At 39.4% G+C, this 22,033-nt stretch overlaps 2 protein-coding genes across 7 annotated transcripts in view; one reads left to right on the top strand and one right to left on the bottom strand.

The window, feature by feature from the left end:
- LMBRD2 (LMBR1 domain containing 2) overlaps positions 1-12,116 on the bottom strand; it is a 33,678-nt gene extending 21,562 nt beyond the window's left edge. The window contains exons 1-7 of one of the 4 annotated variants that reach the window (XM_085213721.1): positions 11,944-12,115; positions 7,711-7,805; positions 6,878-7,107; positions 6,358-6,437; positions 4,246-4,341; positions 3,047-3,214; positions 2,031-2,241 (exon numbers count right to left, since the gene is read on the bottom strand). In XM_085213721.1, the coding sequence (XP_085069847.1) occupies positions 2,031-2,241; positions 3,047-3,214; positions 4,246-4,341; positions 6,358-6,437; positions 6,878-7,051 (729 nt within the window). In that variant the 5' untranslated portion in view covers positions 7,052-7,107; positions 7,711-7,805; positions 11,944-12,115. Of the gene's footprint in view, positions 1-2,030; positions 2,242-3,046; positions 3,215-4,245; positions 4,342-6,357; positions 6,438-6,877; positions 7,108-7,710; positions 7,806-11,534; positions 11,893-11,943 lie in introns of those variants that run through there. The other 3 variants (XR_014880561.1, XM_085213720.1, XM_085213722.1) reach the window with 3 other exon arrangements.
- Positions 12,117-12,151: 35 nt separating this feature from the next.
- SKP2 (S-phase kinase associated protein 2) lies at positions 12,152-22,033 on the top strand. Of its 3 annotated transcripts, none has more exons than XM_085213728.1 (10): positions 12,152-12,298; positions 12,798-13,051; positions 13,927-14,038; positions 14,300-14,443; positions 15,006-15,140; positions 16,582-16,680; positions 18,198-18,325; positions 18,887-18,938; positions 19,623-19,730; positions 20,398-22,033. In XM_085213728.1, the coding sequence occupies exons 1-10, from the start codon at positions 12,291-12,293 to the stop codon at positions 20,606-20,608; spliced, it is 1,251 nt and encodes a 416-aa protein (XP_085069854.1). In that variant the 5' UTR covers positions 12,152-12,290; the 3' UTR covers positions 20,609-22,033. The 3 variants fall into 3 exon arrangements, with proteins under 3 accessions (XP_085069854.1, XP_085069855.1, XP_085069856.1); XM_085213729.1 differs by having other exon boundaries at positions 12,154-12,298; positions 12,831-13,051; XM_085213730.1 differs by having other exon boundaries at positions 12,172-12,298; positions 12,732-13,051.

A 22,033-nucleotide genomic window follows, 5' to 3' on the forward strand; every position in this document is an offset into this window, starting at 1 on the left:
GAGAGTGTACCCCCTTGTGATAAACCAAAAGGGACAACCAGCAACAGCAGTTAAAGAGAAGGTTTAAGTACTCATCGAGTTCTTTGCCTCAGCCTTCACTGGTAGTCAGACTTCTCATGCCTCTCACATCCCTGAACCTGGAGGTGGGGGCTGAGGGAGAAAAATCCCTCCCAAAGTAAGTACAAGATTATCCAATGAATTGCCTGCTGAATGTGTACAAGCCTTCAGGGACCAATGACATTAATCTCAGGGCCCTAAAAGAACTGGCTGATGTGGTTACCAAGCCACTCTCCATCATACTTTAAAAATTCTGGCTGTCATGCAAAGTCTCCAGTGACTGGAGAAACCGAAACATTACCCCATTCTTAAGAAAGTGAAAAATGAAGACCTAAGAAACTACAGGATCGTGAATGCTAACCCAGTGCCTGGGAAGGTCATGGAGCAGATCCTGCTGAAAGCTGTTTTAAAGCATCTGTGAGACAAGGAGGTGAACCAAAATAATCAGCATGACTTCACCAATTGCAGATCATGCCTGACAAATCTGGTGGTCCTCTACAATGAGAGACAGCATCAGCAAAGAAAAGGAAGGAATAAGTGATGTCATCTGCCTGGTTTTCAACAAGACCTTTGACAACTTCCCAAACTACATTCTTATCTCTAAGATGTGGATTTGAATGGCGGATTCTTCAGTGGATAAAGAATTGTTTGGATGGTTGCAGACAGAGGCTTTATGTTTAGATGGAGGTCAGTGACAAGAGATGTCCGCCACGGCTCTGCCTTGTGACCAATGCATTTAACGTCTTTATAACCTAGTCAATGGGATCAAGTGCACCCTCTGCAAGCTTGCGGCGTGGCTGATATTACAGAATAAAGGATGTCATCCAAAGGAGCCTAGAGAAGCTCAAGAAGTGGGCTGACATGAACTGGGACTCATTATGTTCAAGGTATTGCATTTGGATTGTGGCACCCAGATGTGTACAACCTGGAGAAGTCACTGAGAGCAGCCATGCAGAAAAAGACTTAGATTATGGTGGATGAAAAGCTTTATGCAAGCCAGAAGTATATGCTTGTAGCTCAGAAGGTCAACTCTAACCTGAGCTGCATCTAACAAGGAATGACCAGTAGGTTGAAGTGATTGCCCCCTCCGCTCTTCCCTTGTGAGGACCCATCTGCAGCACCGTGTCCAGGTCTGCAGCCTCCAGCACAAGAAAGATGTTGAAAAGCTGTTGAAACAGGTAAAGACAAGGCCACAGAGAAGATCAGAGGGCTACAGTACCTCTATTTTGAAGAAAGGCTAGGCTTGCTCAGCCTGGAGAAGAAAAGGCTCAAGGAAGACCACACTGTGGCCTTTCAGTACTTAAAGGGAGCCTGTAAACAAGAGCGAGATCAGCTTTTTGTCTGATAGTGATACTTCGGAATGGTTTTAAATTTAGCTTAGATGTTAGAACAAATTCTTTACCCAGAAAATAAAGGAACAGTTTGCCTTGAGTCACTGTGAATGCTCCATCCCTGGAAGCACTCAAGACCAAACTGAATGAAGCTGTGGGAAGCTTGATCTGTGATAGCCCTGATCACATCAGGGTTAGAACCAGAAACCCAAGCCATTCTATGACTCCAAAACATATTGAAAGATGAGTACAAAAGCATACACAACAAAGTTCGCAAGAACACTAGCAAAACATCCGTACACTAGATTTTCAAGCATCATTCTGGATTGTTATTCATTAGTCACCAACATTATTCCAAAGGGGTCAATAAATAACAAAAAGAACAAACAAAAACAAACCTAACAAATAATGACTAGCAGGTTGCCATCAGATAAATATTCTTCTAGTTAGGAACTACTTCCCTTCTGATATTTACATAGGATGTTGTATCATCAAGAGGCACACTATGATGATATTCTTAAATTACAGATACCTCATAGTAAGTACTTGCATTTTCTTGCCACAGATGCCTAATACAGGAAATTAATGATGACAGCCTGACAGCAACCTTCAGTTACTTCATAGCATAAGCTAGTTACTTACCTCCATAACATCCTCCAAATTCTCCTCTGCATCTGCTTTTTCAGTCATCAGTTTGGCAGCTTTGAAATAGGTCTTCATGAGAAGATAACCTCTCTTAGCCCCATTCCAGTGAGAACGGGGAATTTCCACCAGACCATAGCCCAAAAGCAATACAAGAAGAAAGAGACCCCATGTATTTGCAGCAGCTATCCCAATAGTCTGAAGTTGATTCCTAAGGAAAACAAACAGAGCACAGACAAAAAAGCAAAGTTAACAAGATATAATCCTCCATCCCACCTACAAGAAAGCAACCTTGGAGTCTCTGTGCACAAACAGGGCTTTCAAATTTACAGAAACAAACTCTGTAAGTGTTGCCTAGACCCAATCCATTACTTAGTTGGGATTTAAACCACGATTTTAACATCTACCACATTTCCAGAAGTGGCACAAGTTCTTTTGGGTACACCCTTCCTGGAGGGAGATAAAAATATTCTTCCACAAAGGAATATGTTCCTTTAGGGAACAATATGAAGTTAGCAAACTTAATAAAAGTGAGGTCAGAACACCACATTGGAAGACTCTGTAAGAAACTGTCTCAGAACTCAGGATTTGTAGTCAGTCACATAAGCTGACAGCAATTAGGCAGTATACAACATTGTTTATACTCTATTAATTAACTTATATCATGAGCTATAAATGAATCAACAGGAGGAAGAAATGCTACACAAAATGTTGACAAAGATGTTTTGAAAGCACTGAGAAAGTTTCAGCACTAGTATCACACTTGCATTTTCAAATAAGAAAAAATAAAATCACTGCAGATACAAAACAATTCCCCTGCCTTGTGTATCAAAACCAAAACTGAACATATCATAAAAAAGAATTCAAAATCTGTCTAGCAAAAATTGGATCAACAAAAATGTTTTTTATGTATTTTAAAGAGCCATTTCATCTACAGAAGACTTTTACATAAGACAATTTTTTTAATTATGCTTTGTTTTAAACACTTGTGCAAGTACTTACAATATTATTCTTACCATTGTAAATTGAACTTTGGGTTTACAGCAATGTATATTAAAAATGCTCCAAAAATTAGCAGATAAGTGCCATAATATATTGCATTCTCAATCAGTGCAGTTTTAATCTTTCCAGTAATGGAGAACCCTCCTGATCTAGCATAAGACTGCATGAAAGGCAGTAGAATCCTATGAATAAAGCAAACAAAAGCAAAACAGATCAGCCAATCAAAAAAAAAAAAATACACATATATATACATACATACCTATACACCTATAATAATTTATCAGTAGCAAGATATTGACACAAAGGTGTTTAAAGCTTCTGTCAAGATGAGCTAATGAAGTTTTTATTCCAGATATATTGGTTTGAGGGCAAATCTTTAAAAACAAGTTGTAGATAAAAGCAATAGTTAGCTTTACTAGGAAAAAACTCCTTATCAAGAGCTCACTACCAATCTTGATTTTCATGACTGAGAAAAAGTAACAGCTATTTCAGAGCATGTTGGTCACTGTTTATATATAATCTAAACCAAAAGCACTATCAGTTTGAAGTTGATATATCTATAGTTTTTTACTATATAATTTAATAAAATCAAATAATTTACAATATTACATTAAAATTACCCAACTTATTCATAGAGTTATTTCGATGTTACGCTGTCTAAAATGCAATCTTTTCAGACAATCTCCCCATAAAAATATGTGAGTAAGTTGGTCAGTTTCAGATACAAATGTGAACTACGGGTAGAAGGCTGTCACCTGAAGGGAGGCACAAAAAAAGTACACAATACAGTACTTAGAGAAATATTTCAGTTATCTTAGCTGAGACAGAGTTGTTTTTCTTCATAGTATCTGGCGTGATGCTATGTTTTGGTTTAGTAGAAGAAGAATATTAATAACACGTCAATGTTTCAGATGCTGCTCACCAGTGCTTTAGAGAGCCAAGGAAATTTTGTCATAGCTATTATTCTTTTCTTTATCTTTTCTTTATCTTAAATAGTTTCTATGTCAACTCACAAGATATACTTTTTTTCCTCCAATTCTCTCCCGCATCCCACTGGGAAGGAAGGGTAGTGAGCAAATAACCACCTTTCGGGTTAAACCACAACAAGAAACTTCATTGATAGCTTTGCAGAATGATGATATTGTGAGTGCTGCAACATCACACTTACAAATTGGATGCGTATAACACTGTCATATTCCTTGGCTTAACTTACCATGTTAAAAACTGTGATGTCCAGTATACAACACGCCAGAAAATTGGCATAATTCCATTAGGGATATAACTCCATGGTTTGAAACATTTTTGCTTGCTGTAATAAAATACAGAAACTTATTAGTAGTTGTGAAGTCAAAAGTCTTGAATTATTTTTTTTTCCCCTCTATAAATTCCACTACCTAGAGAGGATTTTGAAAAAAGCAAAAGAAATAATACATTATTTTTAAGTACTTAACCATCAACCTCACCAGAAGAGAATAAACTGAATCCTGATTTGAAGTATATTTAGTATTTGACTCATTAAAAATAACATATTTGGACAAGACAGCTTATTTTAAAAAGAACCTGCTCAAAGAGACATTTTAATAAGCAATTTAAGACTTTAATTTTTCTTTTTGCACTTTCTTCATAAAAAGAAAAGCATTTAACTTTAGTGTGCACCATAGATTTTTCAAAAGTATTTAGGGAGCATACCACCTCAATATACTAAGAAGACCATTTAGTGGCAAGAAAGTATATTAGCTATTTCTCCCATAACCCAGCTCAGCTTAGTTGCATCTGCATAAATTGATTTTGTTGTACCTTTCAACAGCTACAATGAAGGTAATGTTTGCTTCAGGACACAAACAGAAAAAAAGCCACTGGAACCTTTTTGACAGAGCAGAACAAATGACACAGTGCTCATCTACACCAAGATATTTGTGGTGTTATTTTCCACACTTGTCTGAGCAATGAAATAATGGTGAGTCAAAGGGCAATTCCGCCAGTTTAATAGGAGTATCTGTTGAGAAATAATTGATGTTTTCCAGAATCAAACTAGTTAAACCTGTGCTGTGAGGTGTTTTTTTTTTTTCCTTATGTACACAGTCTAAATATTTTCAGAACTATCAAATTAAGATAGTATGACACTTGGTGTGACTAGAGGTTTCAAACAAAATTTTAAGATCTGATTAATACTAACACTATCTAGCCAACTAAGTTAATATTTCTATTTTATAGTCTCAAGTCATATACTGTGTAACAGTTGTCAGCATATTCTGGAATTACAGGCAAGTCACAAGGCTATTAAATAGTTTTCACATTGTGTATTTACCTAAATATGTTTAATTAACATACACTGAGCAGTCTAAAACAAAAGGTAAAAAGTTGTGTTACTAGGTCTAGCATTTTACAGTGCTTCTATAAATAACAATATCCTGGCGGTCTCTACTTTTGGAAAACAAATCTGGCATTACATTGCACATAATGGACAACTTAAAGGTAACTACACTGCACATATCTGCAAGATGTGGAACGAGCCAACAGAAGCAAAGGAGACACAGAAAGAGTCAACATACATTCACATTTCCCATCTTTTATTGATTATTTCCTCCCTGCCAGAAGAGAGCAAGTGAGCAGTTTCAGATTACTGATTTTTTTTTTTCTTTTCTTTTTTGTCAGGGAGGACACTAAGAAAAACTTAACTACCACAAGAGTGGTCAAACACTGGAACAGCCTTTCTAGTGAGGTGTTCAATGCTGCATACCTATCACTGCTGAAGAGGCATTTGGATAATGCCCTCAGCAATATGCTTTAACTTCTGGTTACCCCCGAAGTGGTCCAACAGCTGCACTCATCTTTGAAGATCATCTGAACTATTCCTATACCCAAATGATCTAATCTGTTCTAACTTCAATTATTATATATGCACGATTTTAATAATCCTTACGTATGCTCCCTGAAAATAAGACAAGTCTATTATTTTCTACACTCATGATTTATAGAATTAGATTTTCATATCCAAAGCTTTAAGATTATGGAGCATTCATCAAGGCATTTCCTGACAGATAACCAAAGTTGTTAAAAAAAAGCTTACTTCTATCAGTTTAACAACAGCAGAAATCTATTATGAAATTAAAAACATTAATAGGAATATTTAGGTAATTAATTAGAACTAGAGTTATTACAAATAAATGCCTACCAATAGATGCAGATACAATTTTCTTCACCTCTTTTCTCACCCTCCTATATGCCTACAATCTTCAAATGTAAGAACATCAAACAGGAAATACTCACATAAAGGAAGTCATGAAACATTTCTTTAAGAAAAGCCTATTTGAAGAAGACTTACTTTGGAGCAAGAGTAACAAAAGAGCCATTGGTTTCTGCAGGGCTGGAGTTAACAGCAAGCTTGCATCGATTATAAATTGTCTAAAAGATAATTTTTTTTTTTATCAGGAAAAAAGTACAACATGTAATTAAAAAACAATAAGTCCCATTTTAAACACATTTCCTTTCCTTTGAATTTACATTTGGGAGCAATTAAAGTAATAAACACTCAACATGCAGTCTGCATGCAGGAAAAGAAAGTAAAATGGAAGTGTTTTTATGCTGCTGAAATAGATTTAAAATTGCTGTAAACAAAAAGAATTCTAAAACATGTGAAAGATTTGTTGTCTTATAAGAGCAACAAAACTAACTGCAACAGAGAAGTTGTCATGCAAAAACTGATGTGCTAAGTTTAAAAAGATACTATTAGAGAACTTTATTTGCTGTTTTAGATATAGTACTCTGCAAATACGAATTTAAAAACAAACAAAACAAATGCCTCATTTTACCTAACAGAGTGGAAAATCTTACAAACTTCTTACCGTACTGACATCCAAAGGCAGTATAAATACAATTAGAAAGCAGAGATACCAAGCCAGTAATGTTGCAATGATCACCAGCCTATGCTGTTTCTTGAAGTCTCCATACCGATGAAGTAGGAATAAGGCCAGAAAAAAGACAAACACAATCTCAAGGCCCAGTGCTGCACCACTCATTATTGAAGGTTCACTCCAGACACACAGCACAGTTCACATAAGAAGGCTGATTAGAACTGTAAGACAAGATGTTATTTAATTACATTAAAATCTCTCAAAGATATTTAGGCAAAAAAGAGTGTTCAATATACATTTTTAAACTTAGTAGCAGGTTTTTCTGATCTCATTAAAAAAGAATGGAGGACAAGACTTTCCGCAAGATGCTTTGAACTCTTCTGCATCTTCATGGTCCAGAAGATCCTGAAATGATTTTTTCTTGTCTGTGAATAAGACTATAACCCTAACTTTTAAGATAACTATAAATTTAAAAAAACAAAACAAAACAAAAAAAAAAACCTCTCTTTTATTCTTCATCTAGAAGAATTCAAGTAATTTGAACAAAGGAAAGGTTTAAAGTTAAATGTTTCCAAAAAGCTATTCAGAAACTTCTATTTAATGGACTGTTAATCAACTATGCATTTATATTCTCTACTCAAGAGTTAATAAAACATAAAAATACAGCAAAGCTACTTCCAAGGCAGCTCTTCTAAAATTTCATGAGAGAATATGTTAACTAGCTAATTCTCCTTCCTACTTTTCTTCTGCTCTTCTCCAGAAGAACACAGGTCTCCACTCATTATTAGACTTACTATATTTTCCCTTCCTGTGGGATGACTTACCATTACAGTCAGTTACTGTTACTGCTAAAAATTCTTAGAAAGCTTGTCCTCACACAGGCATGCTATCAAGCAAAAGACCAGTGAGCTGCACAAATCTGCTAAGAGAAAATGTCACCACCTTGTTATATGGTTAGTAAAATTGCTTCTGATCTTTAACACTTCATACATTAAAAAAAAAAAAAAAAGTTTACCTTGCTCAGATTAACTTGCTTTTCCAACAAGGAAACCATTTTATTTGTTTTGATTTAACTGAAAGATCTTTTGATATCATTTCCTCACTGTTCTATTTTTAAGTGTTTTTAATTGTCACTGAAATCCAGAGATTTAAAAGAAATGCTACTACTAAAATCTCCCTCAATTTACTCAAATTCTGATCAAATAAACTGTTTCTTTTATTAATCCCACAGTACACAGCTAAAATATATTATAAGAGCTCTACGCACTGAAAACTGCTTTATTTCTAGTAAAGAATTTCAAAGTTTGTGATGCCACAGTACTTCCTTTAGGAAGTCCTTTGGGACACATACAACAGTTATTCCCTGAATTTTCCCTGGAGATTTGTTTACCCCATTTTGTTCCTTTTGCATTTAATTTCTAAATAGTGAAAGCAGTTTATTTACTTCATGTCAGCTGATATTCACAAAGCACCTCATATTCTGAAAATGCGCTGAATTACCTTCTTGTATTTTATGAAAGATGTACTTTCTATATTCACTTCCTATATTGTTTGTTTTTTAATAGATTTATCAAGTAATTGGTAATTTTATCAAGCCAAAAAATCCCCCTGCTGTCGGCCTGTACTGCATTTTAGGCAGCTAATTTGTAACTCATGAATCCAAGGTATCTAATCTACTTCTCAATAGTACAATAGAATACACAGAATGAACAGAATGAACTATTCTCATTTCCTCAGAAAACAAAGTCTTTTGCATTTATAGTGTAATAGCAAATTCCACTAAAAATACAGCATTTCTTCTTCACTCAAAACCCAATTTTATTAAGACAGAGCTATCTGACATATGCAGCTTTGGATGCCCATCATAGCCACACCTCATGCTATGTAATTAAAATTATACATCATACCCTCCATGAGTCATACCTATAGAACTTTTTACTACAGTCACACCTAAGGAACAGTAATCATATAGAACGTGAAAATTTTTTGTGTAAGATGCTGCACTCAGTTCTTAACCAGAGAACTTGTAACCAAAAAAGGTTACAAGCATGTATTGAACACACTAAAATCAAGAGGGAATTGAACTTAGCACAGCTTCAACTCGCTTTCAAAGATTTGGTTCAAAAATGTTAGAAAACAGTAAAAAGTAGTTCTAGGGAGAAAAAAAAAAACAACAAATAAAAAAAGTCTTACAAGGAGAGAAACACATTTCTTGAGAGGAGCTCTTATTGTGAACAAAATCTTCTTACGAGGACAGCCATATCTGGGACTCTTGGTAATAGAATCAAGACTTAGAATGTATTACTGAAAGATATGCTTGCCTGTGGGAAACCGCACTTGCCTCTGAAGCCGGCTGTTAGCTCACAGAAAGATAAGATGCTTGCCCACAATCCTGTTTCTCAACTATTAGCACTCCCCAGAATAAGCTGGCTAAAATTCCTGAATCCTCAGAAAACTTTCTCCTATGATCAGTGAACTACTTCAAAAGAGCTCTCTCTGCTCCAACGTTTCTGTTAAGCAATTACAAGAAGTAACAAACTTATTAACTGAAAGGAAGAGTATCTATTGACACTATCACTGTAGAAAAAAACACCTACAACTTAATGTAATTTAGATCCAAAGCTGTTTTGTTTTAGACACAGGCTTTAAAACCATATATTCTGAATCTTATGAATGGAAGAATCTGGGTAGCTCCATATAGGACAAGAGCTTCAAAATTCCTACAGGAAATCTTCTAAGGTCCAAACACAGCTAAGGATTTAGCAAGAACCATGAAAGGGTCAGTTCACACTTTAATAACCTTGGAGACTTCCTATCCCCGTGTCTTCTTAAGTTACCTTGCCAGCCTGGAGACTATCCAAGTGCAGAGGTACTTACATTACAAATGAACTAACTGCTCACTCAGCCTGGCACAGAAATTATGTGCTAATAAATGAAACAGCACAAAACCAACCCTGCCGCTTCTTAAAGATTCTAAATAACACTCGATTTTATAGCAAAGGTACTCCAAAACAGCATTAAAAACAGCAGGGCACATCTGAGAAGAAAGGCCCAGCAGGGAAATTAATGAATAGTGAAAGAAATGCTGTAAAAAACAACATTGAAGACAGCCAAAGCAAGTTGAAAAAACCATCTGTGCAGCAGCACCTCTCACCTTAAGCTGAATCCACAGCTTTGGAGCACAGGTAAGAAGAAAGCTGCCACCTCCAGCACGCTATCAATGGTGAGTTCCACAGTGAGTTCCTGCCTTTCTGTCGAACAGCCCCAGTTGCCACAGAGCACATTTGGCAGAAGAAAAATAGTCTGCCATAACACCTGTGACAGGGCTCTAATGCCTGCCCTACTCTGCAAAACCACCTGGTAAGAATCCCAAAGAAATGCTTAAATCTTCTGCACCAATGTAAGTTCTTAATCCTAAGCTTTAGAAACTTTCATCTTTAAAAAATAAAGTGGACTATCTCACATTTTAGAAATACTAAAAGGAAGAGAAGGTAACACCACACTGAAAAACAATCCCTTCAGACACTTTCACACTCAGCTCTGCTCTGTCTGTTAATTTTCTTTTTTTGTTACCTCCTAACTTCTGTAGTACACACTGACCCTTGCACCACAGGGAACAGATAAGCAGATGACAGATGAAGAGCTTCTTAGCACAGACAAAACTACCTACAGAAAGAAACTGGCCTTCAGCTGCCCACAAGAGCTGACCAGTGCAGTTACCCTGCTGAACCATTTGGAAGAAAAAATCTCTGAAATGAGCCAACAGACACAATTTGCATAGCTTTGCTTTCTAAGAAACAGTGATCAAACTACACACCAACCAGTATTTTATTAGTACCTGCAATTTCAATTATCTTGGAATGTATAGAATTACAGAATATCCTGAGTTGGAGGGATCCACAAGGATCATCAAGGCCAGCCCCTGGCTAAATACACAACCACCCAAAAACCAGACCATATGTCTGAGAGTGCTGTCCAAACACTTTCTGAACTCTATCAAGCCTGGTGTCGCAACCAATGCCCTGCAGAGCCTGCTCCTGTCCAGGAAGAGAACTTATAAGCAAGTGTGTGACAAGCTTTTTACATAGTGAAAGGACAAGGGGGAATGGCTCTAAACTAGAAGAGAAGGGATTTGGGTTAGATGTTAGGAAAAGATACCCTGCTAAGAGGGCGGTGAAGCACAGGCACTGCTGCCCAGAGAGCTGAGGTGCCCTATCCCTGGAAGTGCTCAAGGCCAAGTTGGATGGGGCCCTGGGCAGCCTGAGCTGGTGGGGGCAACCAGCGGGGGGGTTTGAACTGGTTGGGCTTTTATGTCCATTCCAACCCTCGCCAGTCTATGATTCTAAGATAATGTATGTAAACAAGCTTTAAAACTAACTAAACTAATCTTTGCGTGTAATACTCTGGAAATAATAACACATCAGAGCGAACACACTGTGCGGAAGCACTAAGATGTACAACATGAAAGCTGTGCAGCTGCAGGATGAACCCAGAAGAACTGAACTTGCGATGCAGGCTGCCTGGGAGACGCTCACACAGAACAGGTGTCACTGAGGAGATCTTCACGCGGTTACACCCATAACGCCGCAGTGAGGCAGACAGACTGTTCGGAAAATCGGAACTGAAATCATAATTAAGCCTTATTTACCCCTCCGGTCGCGGCTGCCACGCGTCGCGCTGCTGCGGGCACGGCCCTGCCAACCATGGGAGGCTCGAGAAACGGGGCGCCGAGTGCAGAGCCGCCGCAGCGGGGCCGGCTTCCACACAGCGCCGAAGCACCGACAGCCGCGCTGTGACACAGCCCGGAGCGCTGCCGGGGCCGCAGTGCGCGCTGCGATGCGCTGCCCGGCATCCTCGGAGGAAGATAAAGCACCCGAAAACGGGCTAAAAGCCGAAAAGCGTCGGATTCCCGCTTCCTCAGCGCCGGGCGGAGCCCAGGCCCCACCGGCCGCCCGCAGCCCAGGGAGGGGAACCGGGATCGGGTCGGGGCCGTCAGCGCTCCCCGCCGCACCCCTCCCCGGCCGTGACTCGGCGCTTTGGCCCGTGCCGCCCCTCACCGCACTCAGCAGGCGCTCCCCCACACGGCTCGGCCGCCTTCCATGCTTGCTGCCACCTCTCCCCGGCGCGAGGCCTTAAAACGCCGCGCACACAGCTCCGCCCCGCTCCTTCCGCACCGCGGGGCCCGGCGCCACCGACATTTCCTCTCCGCCGCCGCCTCCGTCGTCACCGCCTCGGTCGGGAGGCGGGCGCAGGATGAGGCGGAGCGAACTACTGCTCCCAGCTACGCTCGCGGCGGGCGCCGAGCGGTTTCCGGTCGGCCGGGCCTAGCGGGCGCGAGGCGGACGGCGCGAGGCTCGGTGGACGCTGCGCGGAGCACGGGTCCCTTGTCCAGGCATCCACCGCTATGCTCAGGTACGGGCGCTGTGAGCAGTTCCGGCCCTCGTGGGGAGGCCGCGGATCAACCTGGAGAAGGGATGAGAGCAGCGCGTGGGGCTCGGCGGGTGGGGGGGCAGCGGGAGGCAGCGCGCGTGGCTCCGCGAGGAGCGCTCTGTGCTGAGGGCGCGAGGGGCGCGTGGGCCGCTGAGGCGCGTGGGTCGGTAGGGCGCGCCGCGCTCCCTCAGGCCTCCTGCGCGCTGCTGATGCCCAGCGGCCGCGCGAAGCGGGGTGTGCGCTGAGGGAGAGCTGAGGGACCGCCCCGCTCCTCTGGGGAGGGGGGAACTGGGGTTAAAATTAAGCTTTTTTTAGGGGGGATTGTTGCCCTACTTGGGGATACGGGTTGTTAGTGAGAACTGCTCCCTGCCAGGCAGCTCTCTGCCGCCTTTCTGTACTCCGTGTCGGCCTACAGAGTACGTGGCAGTGGCCTCGCAGAATGCGGGTTTCCCTGAATCCCGTAATGCCTCAACCCGTGCAGAAAACATCTCCAGGAGATCTCCTCCTCTGGCAGCAACGTCTCCACTGGCTTCAGCTGGGACTGGGACTCCAGCAAGACCTCGGAGCTCCTCTCGGGCATGGGAGTGTCGGTGCTGAAGAAGGACAAGCTGGGCAATGAGAATACCCTGCAGGAGCCGCTGCTGCCGGTTTGCACACCCCACAAGCGGCTGAAAGTGAAGGATAAGGAGTTCGTCATCGGGCGCAGGCCTCGGCTGTTCCGAGAGGCAGAGCCAGGTATTGGCAGACGGCCCTTCTTTCATTTACCCTGCTAAACTAGTAGGACCTAAACTAGCAGCCATCCCCAGCATAATTTTGAAACCTGGGGACTTGAATTTTTTATATAGAAATCTCAGAACTGAGAAACTGGGTCCTTCAGACCATGAGAGTCCAGATGTGCATCTCTTGCAGGGTGCCACAGGGCAGCCACTCACTCCACTGGTGTTGGACTCTTAATGCGTGCAAGAGTCCCTGCTGGAAAACTGCAGGAAAGGTGCAGTAGGATTTCTGGGTTGACAGGGGAAGGATTCAGTCCTCAGAGCAGTAGGAATACCCTCAGACACTTTCTGCTTTTAATTAAATGAGCTCTGGGTCATAGGCAGCTGTTCTGGAGCTCCAGCATGTAGAATTTTTTTCTGGGCAGACAGAAACACTAGGTAGCTGTGTACCTGTTTGTGAGAATTTGGGGTCGCACACATTCTTAAATAATTCCTGAGAGATGTTTTGAAGAGCACTTTGCATTACCCACTTTTATCTGTGTACTCTGCAGATGCATACCTCCCTTTGGGCCCCTTCTGGGGGTGTAAGGTATGCGGCAAGGATGGGCATTTCAGCTGGGGAGTATAGAGACAAGGAGTCCTGAGATGTCCTTCTGGACCTGTTTTTTCCTTCCTGAATTTGGGGAAGCATACAAGCCTTAGAATACAAATGAAATAGCTGAGATGCTCTCATTTCCTGAAGTGTATTTTTTAAAATGAAGAGTTGAAAGAGGGATGAGTAGTATGTAGAGTCCAGGGACAGACTGTAGTGGTGCTTCTGTCAACCAAACTGAATAAAGCATCAGCAGGAAAAATGCTAGCTTTAACTAGGGCATGCTCACTCTTTCCCTAAAGGTGTTTCTTGGGATGAACTTCCAGATGAACTTCTATTGGCAATCTTTTCATATTTGCCTCTGAATGACTTGTTGAAAGTTTCCATGATTTGCAAGAGGTGGCATCGTCTGTCGTAAGTATTGCTTTTTGTCACTTAATGTTAAGAAGAACTTTGCTTCCACAGGTTGATAAATGATTTGGTTTTCTTAAGTGTAATTCAATCTGTTATGTGAGTTGTAAGTACATGTAGTCTCAAAAGACAACTATTTTAGCGTTATTAAATTGTTCTAAATGGCTTTTCTTCCTCTCAATCTTTTGTGAGTCTGGGAAGTTTCTGTAGTTGTACACAAAGATATGACTTCTCCTTGCTAATGAGTAAAATTCTGCTCCCTAGGTTTGATGAATCTCTCTGGCAGACTCTTGATCTGACTTGTAGAAGTCTGCTGCCAGGAGTTGTTGGACAGTTGCTACCTGCAGGTGTTACTGTGTTCCGCTGCCCAAGATCTTGTATTGGGAATCCATTGTTTAAAACCACGAAGTAAGGCTTTCACTGTGTATCAGAGTCTCAAATCTTCAGTGTTTCTCTCTGTTTTTTTTTTTTTTTTTTTTTAACATCTTCACCAATAGTAGTGTTTGTCATCTCTGTGGAGTGTGGAATAGCTGATCAGTAGTGAGGCATGTGTTGAAATAAGATCTGTATTCATCAGTCAGTTATTAAGAAATAAGCTAACATGATATTTGGAAGTATACTTCCAGCACCATCATGCTCTTGCAAATTCTTTTAGAACCAAGAAATGTGAGCCTCATGAGCATTTTTATTTGTGAACCTCAAGAAACCTGTGTAACTCTAGCAGGATAGACAGCTATTCTGATGAATCCTGCTAAGTATCTGAAAGGTAAAAGTTCTGAAGTTTTGGCTGGTAGGTTATTGGTACAGCCAGCAAGCTTAATAATACACATAGTGTGCAGCTGATATTCAGAAATACAACTCCTCTCTGTAAGCTTTGCACACTTATACAGTATTGCATATATTTATGGTGTATGAAATTTGTAGTTGCTTTTTGGTGCAGTTTTATTAACCATGGTTTTTCATCTCTTAGACCTCTCAGAGTTCAACATATGGATTTGTCAAATTGCACAGTATCTGTTGCAGATCTCCAGAGTATTCTTTGTCGTTGTGAGAGACTGGAGAACCTCAGCTTGGAGGGACTAGTGCTTTCTGATGATATCATCAAGTGAGTGAAATGTTTGGGGATATTTTATAAATAACTTACATTCAGTGCCATTCTTTTGTGCAGGCTAGGGACAGAATACAGTTGGAGTTGTCCCTTGTAGGAGTTGTTTGAAATGGCCTGCTCTAGTCACTTAATGGATTTAGCTGGCAGGCTATACAAGCTGCCTCTTTCCTATCTGTTCAAGAGACCAGGTGGGGAAGAAACACTGCTCTAGAAGAGTTGTTGGGTTGTTTTTTTTTCTTTTTTTCCTTTTTTCTCAGAGTACTAGGAAGCTTGAGAAACTGCTTATCTCTGTGGGGTTTGTGTCTCTTCACTGTTCCTGCATGTGAGCTGCAGAGCAGAATTACTTTTCCAATTTCTGTGCTCCCCGGACATGTTCACGTTTAGTGTATATATTTTTTTATATTTTAAGGAGTTCCAGCAACTTTTCTACCAGGTTCTCTGTGTGCTTCTGCACCATTTCTCATTTCTTTGTTGACCTTCACTGAAAAAGGTATCTGAAAAATTAGACTGTCAAGCACATGAACTGTTTTGTTAAAGAGGAAAAACACTAATGGGTGTGCAATCAAACTCCAGTAACATCAGCTGATTATGGGGGTGCTAGGAACCAGGCTAGATGGCTAATGCTGTGGGTGACCTGCTTTTTGCTCTTGAGTTTCCTGATGTTTTTCTCATACAAGGAAAAAAGAGTGCAAATAAATCAGTATTGTTTGGTTTGTGATGCCAAATAAAGAGGATCTGAAAATTGTTTACAAATTAGGCAACAATTAATGAATTTCATTGCCCTGAGTACAAATATAGTGGTTGTAAGGGGAATACTGTTTGGAAAATGTGGTCTTTTTTTTTTTTTTTTTTTTCCCCGTAACTAACCTCTGCTTCACAGAGAAGTGATTTCCAAAATGAGATGATTGAGTCAATTGAGTAATCATTTGAATTGGAAGGGACCTTTAGTGGTCATCTAGTCCAAGTGGGGGACATCTACAGCTAGACCAGTGTGCTCTGAGCCCCGTTCAGCCTGATCTTGAATGCCTGGGAAGGACAGGGCTTCCACCACCTCTCTGGGCAACCTCTTCCAACGCTTCACTAAGTGAATAATAATAAGTAAATAGTGAGATTGCTTAGTCTTTTGTAGAGATGCAATGATCTTGAATAGGTCATGGTGTTTGTTCAATGATACATAACAGGAGAAGGTTGACTTACAAACACACAAGCATATCAGGAACATCATGTAAGTACATAAGTGTCCTTTGTCAAATTGTGCTGTGAGGCAGCAAGAAGTTGAGATACTTAGTGACTCTTTTAGTATGTCAGTTTACTAAAGATGCAGTGCTGCACATGCAACAAATAATTCTGTGCCTGGAATCTTCACTTCTAAACATTATCATGTGTCTTAGCGATAATAGCAATGTTCCAACATTTTATCTTTTTTTCTTTTCTACAGGAGCATTGCTAACAATCCCAGTCTGATACGACTAAATCTTTGTGGTTGCTCAGGGTTTTCTGCAGAAGCCTTGGAGCTGATGTTAAGCAAATGTTCTATGTAAGACAAAAATAGTTTTTGCTATTCCTACTTACTGTTAACTCCTGAGAGGAATTGTCCTTTTTACTTTTTGATAGGCATTCTAATTGTGTTTGTCTGTCAGTGTTTCTTATGAGGCTTATTATGTTCTCAAATGCTTAACTGTTGGTTATTACTTGAATAATTATATAATTTCTTTTCATCAAGCTATTTTCTTCTTTTATAGCAAAGAGGTACTTCAGTAATTATTTGTGAGTATCTTTAGTCATCATCCTTAAAGGAAGTCTTGGTTGGTTAAAAACCCATCTATATCCACTTGATTATCTAGTATATTTGATTTTCTCAATGAAAGCACTATGTAATTCTCAGAGTGTGAAAGCATACAAGTTTGAGGAAGTTACCATCTGAATGTGGAGTACAAGAGCTCCCTGTGCAGTCAGAACAGTATGAATGGCAGAAAACATTATGCCCTTCCATCCATGGTAGAACAGTTCTGCAGTTTTTGAAGCACTGGTTCAGATGGACAGGTCTAGTGATTAAACCATCTGCTGTCGGAAGTCACTGAATTGAGCTTCAGTAGCTCTGGGATTTACACCCCAATCTCTTTGCTGAGTTCATGTGAGATGGTGGACAATCTACTTAATTTGTTTCTGCGCAGTAATATTTTTAATCAAACTGCAGTAGACCAGTGGACAGACAAAACCTTAATCTTGCGCTGGGTAGTTAATGCCTACAGCTGCGGGTCTGATTACTTGGATACTGAGCTTCTTAAAGAAAGGCAGTGTCTGTACAATGCACAGTGCATAAAGATTAGGTCTGCCATCTGCTTGAAAAAACAGTATTTTTAAATTTACATAATGATTGACAGCCGAAGGCTCTAGTCAGGCGGTTTACTATGCCTTTGTTCTCTGATTACATCTCTAGCAGCTGCACACAAAACAGTACTATGACTGGTGAAATGCTATTGGCAGCTGAGCATGTAGTTGAGGTAAGGTCACAACCTGACCAGTGCTTATATAAAACTCTTAAGTATTTTATGATAACAGTGTAATTGATCACCTGACCAATGCTAATAAGTGATAGCAAAAGATTTGTGTTTCTACCTCTCAATGTGAAGATCTGGTCAGTGGGAACAGGTTCACATCATCAACCAAATACAAGATGAAAAGAAGTGTCTCCCCTTGACCATTTAACTTCATTAACTTAAAATCAGTGATCATGAATCATTTTGATTGAAAGTGATCTTGGGAAGTTGCTTTGACTCTTTGCCTGCAGCAGGTTCTAAATTCAGCGCTGGTCAGGACTTTGTCTAGTTGGGTCTTGAAAACCTCTACAGACAGATTTCTCGCAGCCTATCTAGGCAACCTGCTCCAGAGCTTAATTGTTGTCATAGAGAAATTTGTATTATTGAATACAGGAACTTTGGTAGTAGATGTACCACAGTTTGAGATCTTGTATATATCTAATACAGTTGATACTCCTAAGGCAAAAACTTCTATTTCGGTTATTCTTCCAAACAATTCTTTGTTTGTGTGTAGGTTGGAGGAGCTGAACTTGTCCTGGTGTGACTTCACAACCACTCATGTCAAAACAGCAGTTAGTCACATTACTTCAAAAGTAACCCAACTAAACTTAAGTGGATACAGACAGAACCTACAAATATCAGGTAAATAGCAGCATAGAAAATATTTATTCCACTAAGAAATGAAGCAGCAGGCTATATATATTTACTTCTGATTGGTGTCCACTGTAAGTACTAGAAATACTGTGTGCTAAGACTGATTTTATGCTCTTTACAGAGCATAATGTTTGCATTGTAAGAGAATCCTACTAATTTCTCCAGCTTAGCCTTGAGGAATGAGAGATAATTTGTCTTCTGAATTTAAAAATAGGTAGAACTCATTTCATCTTCACTTGAAAAGTATAGCCTTCACTTTTGAACTAAGTCCCACAAGCAGGGGAATGGATCTCATGTTAACTGTGAATCATCATGAAGGGAGCTTAGTTTTTGGAGCGTTCTTTAGATAAGGCTTCTGCTGTTAAAAGGTCATTCAAAAAAAGAATAGACATAACAACTACTTAGGTTCTGCCCCAATGTAATACCCTATGGATACTACATTACAGATCTTACAGTTAATTCAGAAGGTAAATAATATCAATATGAATGGTGTTGAAAGCATGTATGTCTTTATAACCGAAAGGTGGGCTGACTGTGAGCTCTTTTCAGATGTTAAAACGCTGGTGGAAAGATGTCCTTTCCTTGTGCACTTAGATCTAAGGTAAGAACTCCTGTGCAGGCAGTCCTTAAGTCCTTATGGTTCAGGGATTGGTAACAATACTGCTCTGCAGTAACCATACAGCAATAATTAATAGTTGAGTAGGACTGCACAGCCAAAATTTGCTTCCTAGGTTAAATTTAGAAAAAAATTACTATCTGTTTTGACTTAATCTGGAGTAACTAACTTAAAAATTTCTTTTTTACCTCAGCGTAAATAGTATGTACAGAAATGATTTGTTAACTAATAAATGATAGCAGTCAAAAAATAAAAGGAAGCATTTAGGCATGCAAAGTTTACGAGCTTATGGTACCCTAGTGAGAGTTTCTTTCAGCTCTCATACTACATGGCCCCAGAACAGTTTTGATTTTATCAAAAAAAGATTTTGATGTAGTCAGTTAAAATCTTTAAAATCTCAATCTGTAAGGTAACTGCCTTTTCATGGTGTGACTTCTGCTGCAGAAAATCTACGTGCAGAGAATTTTTTGCTTCATTTGCCCTTCAGTGAAAATCAAAACATGACACACACGTTAGAAATAGCTTACTTCTGTATTGAGCATGAAGTACTCTACTGGCAGGAAAACAAATTGATGTTTATTACACTTCTCAGCTTGAATTTTAGAGATATCAAATTTACTTCTGTTTTATAATTAAAATATAACTTCTAATTAATATTCTCTCATACAGCGACAGTGTGATGTTGAAACCGGAGTGTTTCCAATATTTTCATCAACTCATCTTTCTGCAACATCTCTGTCTCAGCCGTTGCTACCAAATATCACCTGCTGCCTTAGTGTAAGTAATCCCTAAATGGCTTTGGTTTACTAATTCAGAGGATAAATAATTTTCAACATGCTTTATTATAGGCTTAAGAACTGCAAGGACTGTTTTGATAAACTTACTGGTACAAAGTAGGAGTAAAATAATGTGGTGACTAGATTTAAGAATACAAACTGGAACCAAAGGTATCGGAGATAATGTTTCCATGGTATCGATCTGTAGTTGTTGAGCAGCATGTTCTACATGTGCCTCATGTCTCTGTTTAAAGGCATTACTTTGAGGTTCCAGTCTTGTCAATGACAGTATAAGTGTCAGCATTAGGTTTTTAATTTTGCAGCAATCAATAACTTGCTTTCAGAAAAGTTAACAGAATGGATAGTACTTGCTGACCAGTGTAAGAATCTCCATATAGCTTTCCTTTCTGTGCACCTGCATCAGTTATTGGTTGGCACTGAAACACAGCTTAGAGGTATTTGCTCAAGGGAATTTTTTTTTTCCTGCTTTTCATTATTACAGCTATTCAGCTCTATCCTGTTTTGCATCTGAAATAGTATGCCCTCAAGTAAAAAAAAACAGAGCCTTTAGCCTAAAAAATTCAATACAAGTACATTTATCTAGTTTGGGTATAGACTGCAAAAATGCTTTCAGTATAATGATTAACTTCTAACTGCTGTCTTTCTAGAGAACTTGGTGAAATTCCAACATTAAAGACTCTTCAGGTATTTGGAATAGTGACTGATAGCTCCCTACAGTTCCTCAAGGAGACGCTTCCTGACATGAAGATTAATTGTTCACATTTTACAACTATTGCAAGGCCAACTGTTGGCAGTAAAAAGAACCATGAAATTTGGGGTATCAAATGCAGATTGTCACTGAGAAACCTTAGTGGCTAGTGATCTTGTATGATGGATGCCATGGATACACTGTGTAGTGGAGCTCCTTAAGAAGCAGAATGTCAGAGCACATTTAATCATAGTTCTCTTTTTATAAAGTATTGTATCTTGGTCTTATGCCATAATGTAGTTCTATAAATATGTTTATACTCTTTAAAAAGAAAAGCCTTTAGAAATCTGATGATCTGTAAGCAATTGTAGAAACTTTTTGTTTTAGGAGAGCTACTTAAAAAAAAAAAAAAAAAAATTGTGAAACAATCACTGTAATGGAACTGTTACAGCCTTTATTAACTGCTGCAGGTTTTGATGCAGCTGTGATTGTTCTTAGGTGTTGTAAAGGTGCTTTCAATTAACTCTTCCAGCTCTGCAACTCCTGAAAAAATCAGTGGGGGTACTAGATGGCTTAGTTTACTGCTGGTCTAGAGTTTACAGTACTTAAATCAAATAATGCTATCAAAACTATTAAAATTATTAACTGAGTGATGTGTATATTAAGATGTGAAGCTACCCTGTTCGGGAGAGGGACAGAGGAGAGAGTCTGAATTCACTGAACATGGAAACAGTAAGGAAGTATTGGAATGGAGGAAAGCACTTGAGCTCAATACTGTACAAATAAGAAGCAATACAAATGAGTTGCTGTGAAGTTTTTCTTCAGCAAGACTTCATGTTGCTTTTCCTTGCTTAAGTGAACTTATATTAGGAATGTAATCTCAAAACTTCTTACATTGAGCTGCATTTAGTATATTGAAAAAAAAAAAAAAAAAAGTTGCAGGAGCAAGTATCTTGGTTCTAGAACTCAGAGCAGCAACAAAAACTGGGGCTGCGCTGTAAGAATTTTGAGAGGAACTCCTTTGTTGCTATTAAGAGATATCCATTTCTCTTTTAGCTTAAGTTTCTAGTATCATTTAACTTCCTGTATCTTTTAACACTAATAGGGAACACTGTCACAGAAGAAGCTAAATAACTAACCAAAAAACAAACAGAAAACCAACCAAACTAAGACTAAGGACAAGTAATGAGTCCCCCACCTCTTGGGGAAGAGATGTGGTTCAGTCCACTCCCAGTCCTGCTGTCGGCTAGGCATGTTCCAGAAATAAGGGTAAGCATTATTATTGTCTTTTAGCACAAAACTTGCAAGTAGTGAGCAACAGTAGGGGATATACCATTGTTGTGGTAAATAGGCTGTTGCATAGGTATAGCATCTTCCAAAGTCAGTCCAAAGATAAAAAGCTTAGTAATAAGTACACAGCAAAGTAGTGTGGAAAATTGCTTGTCTGCAGTTTTAGTTTTCATGCCTTAAACTTCTTTGAAAGTTTACTTCAAGATGAAAGGTGTATCTACTTGTAATTCTTCTGTCTCTGTATAATGTAACCCCATAAAACTTGTTTTGCATTTAATAAAAAGCTAAGGAATTGCTATATTGTA

The sequence above is a fragment of the Meleagris gallopavo genome, chromosome Z, assembly GCF_905368555.1.
Source record: "Meleagris gallopavo chromosome Z, MGAL_WU_HG_1.1, whole genome shotgun sequence".
Lineage (NCBI taxonomy): Eukaryota > Metazoa > Chordata > Aves > Galliformes > Phasianidae > Meleagris > Meleagris gallopavo.

Coding starts and splice junctions, on each gene's coding strand:
- SKP2 (XM_085213728.1), top strand. Junction 14,039..14,299: donor AAGAGGTGGCATCGTCTGTC/GTAAGTATTGCT, acceptor TCTGCTCCCTAG/GTTTGATGAATCTCTCTGGC. Junction 14,444..15,005: donor CCATTGTTTAAAACCACGAA/GTAAGGCTTTCA, acceptor TTCATCTCTTAG/ACCTCTCAGAGTTCAACATA.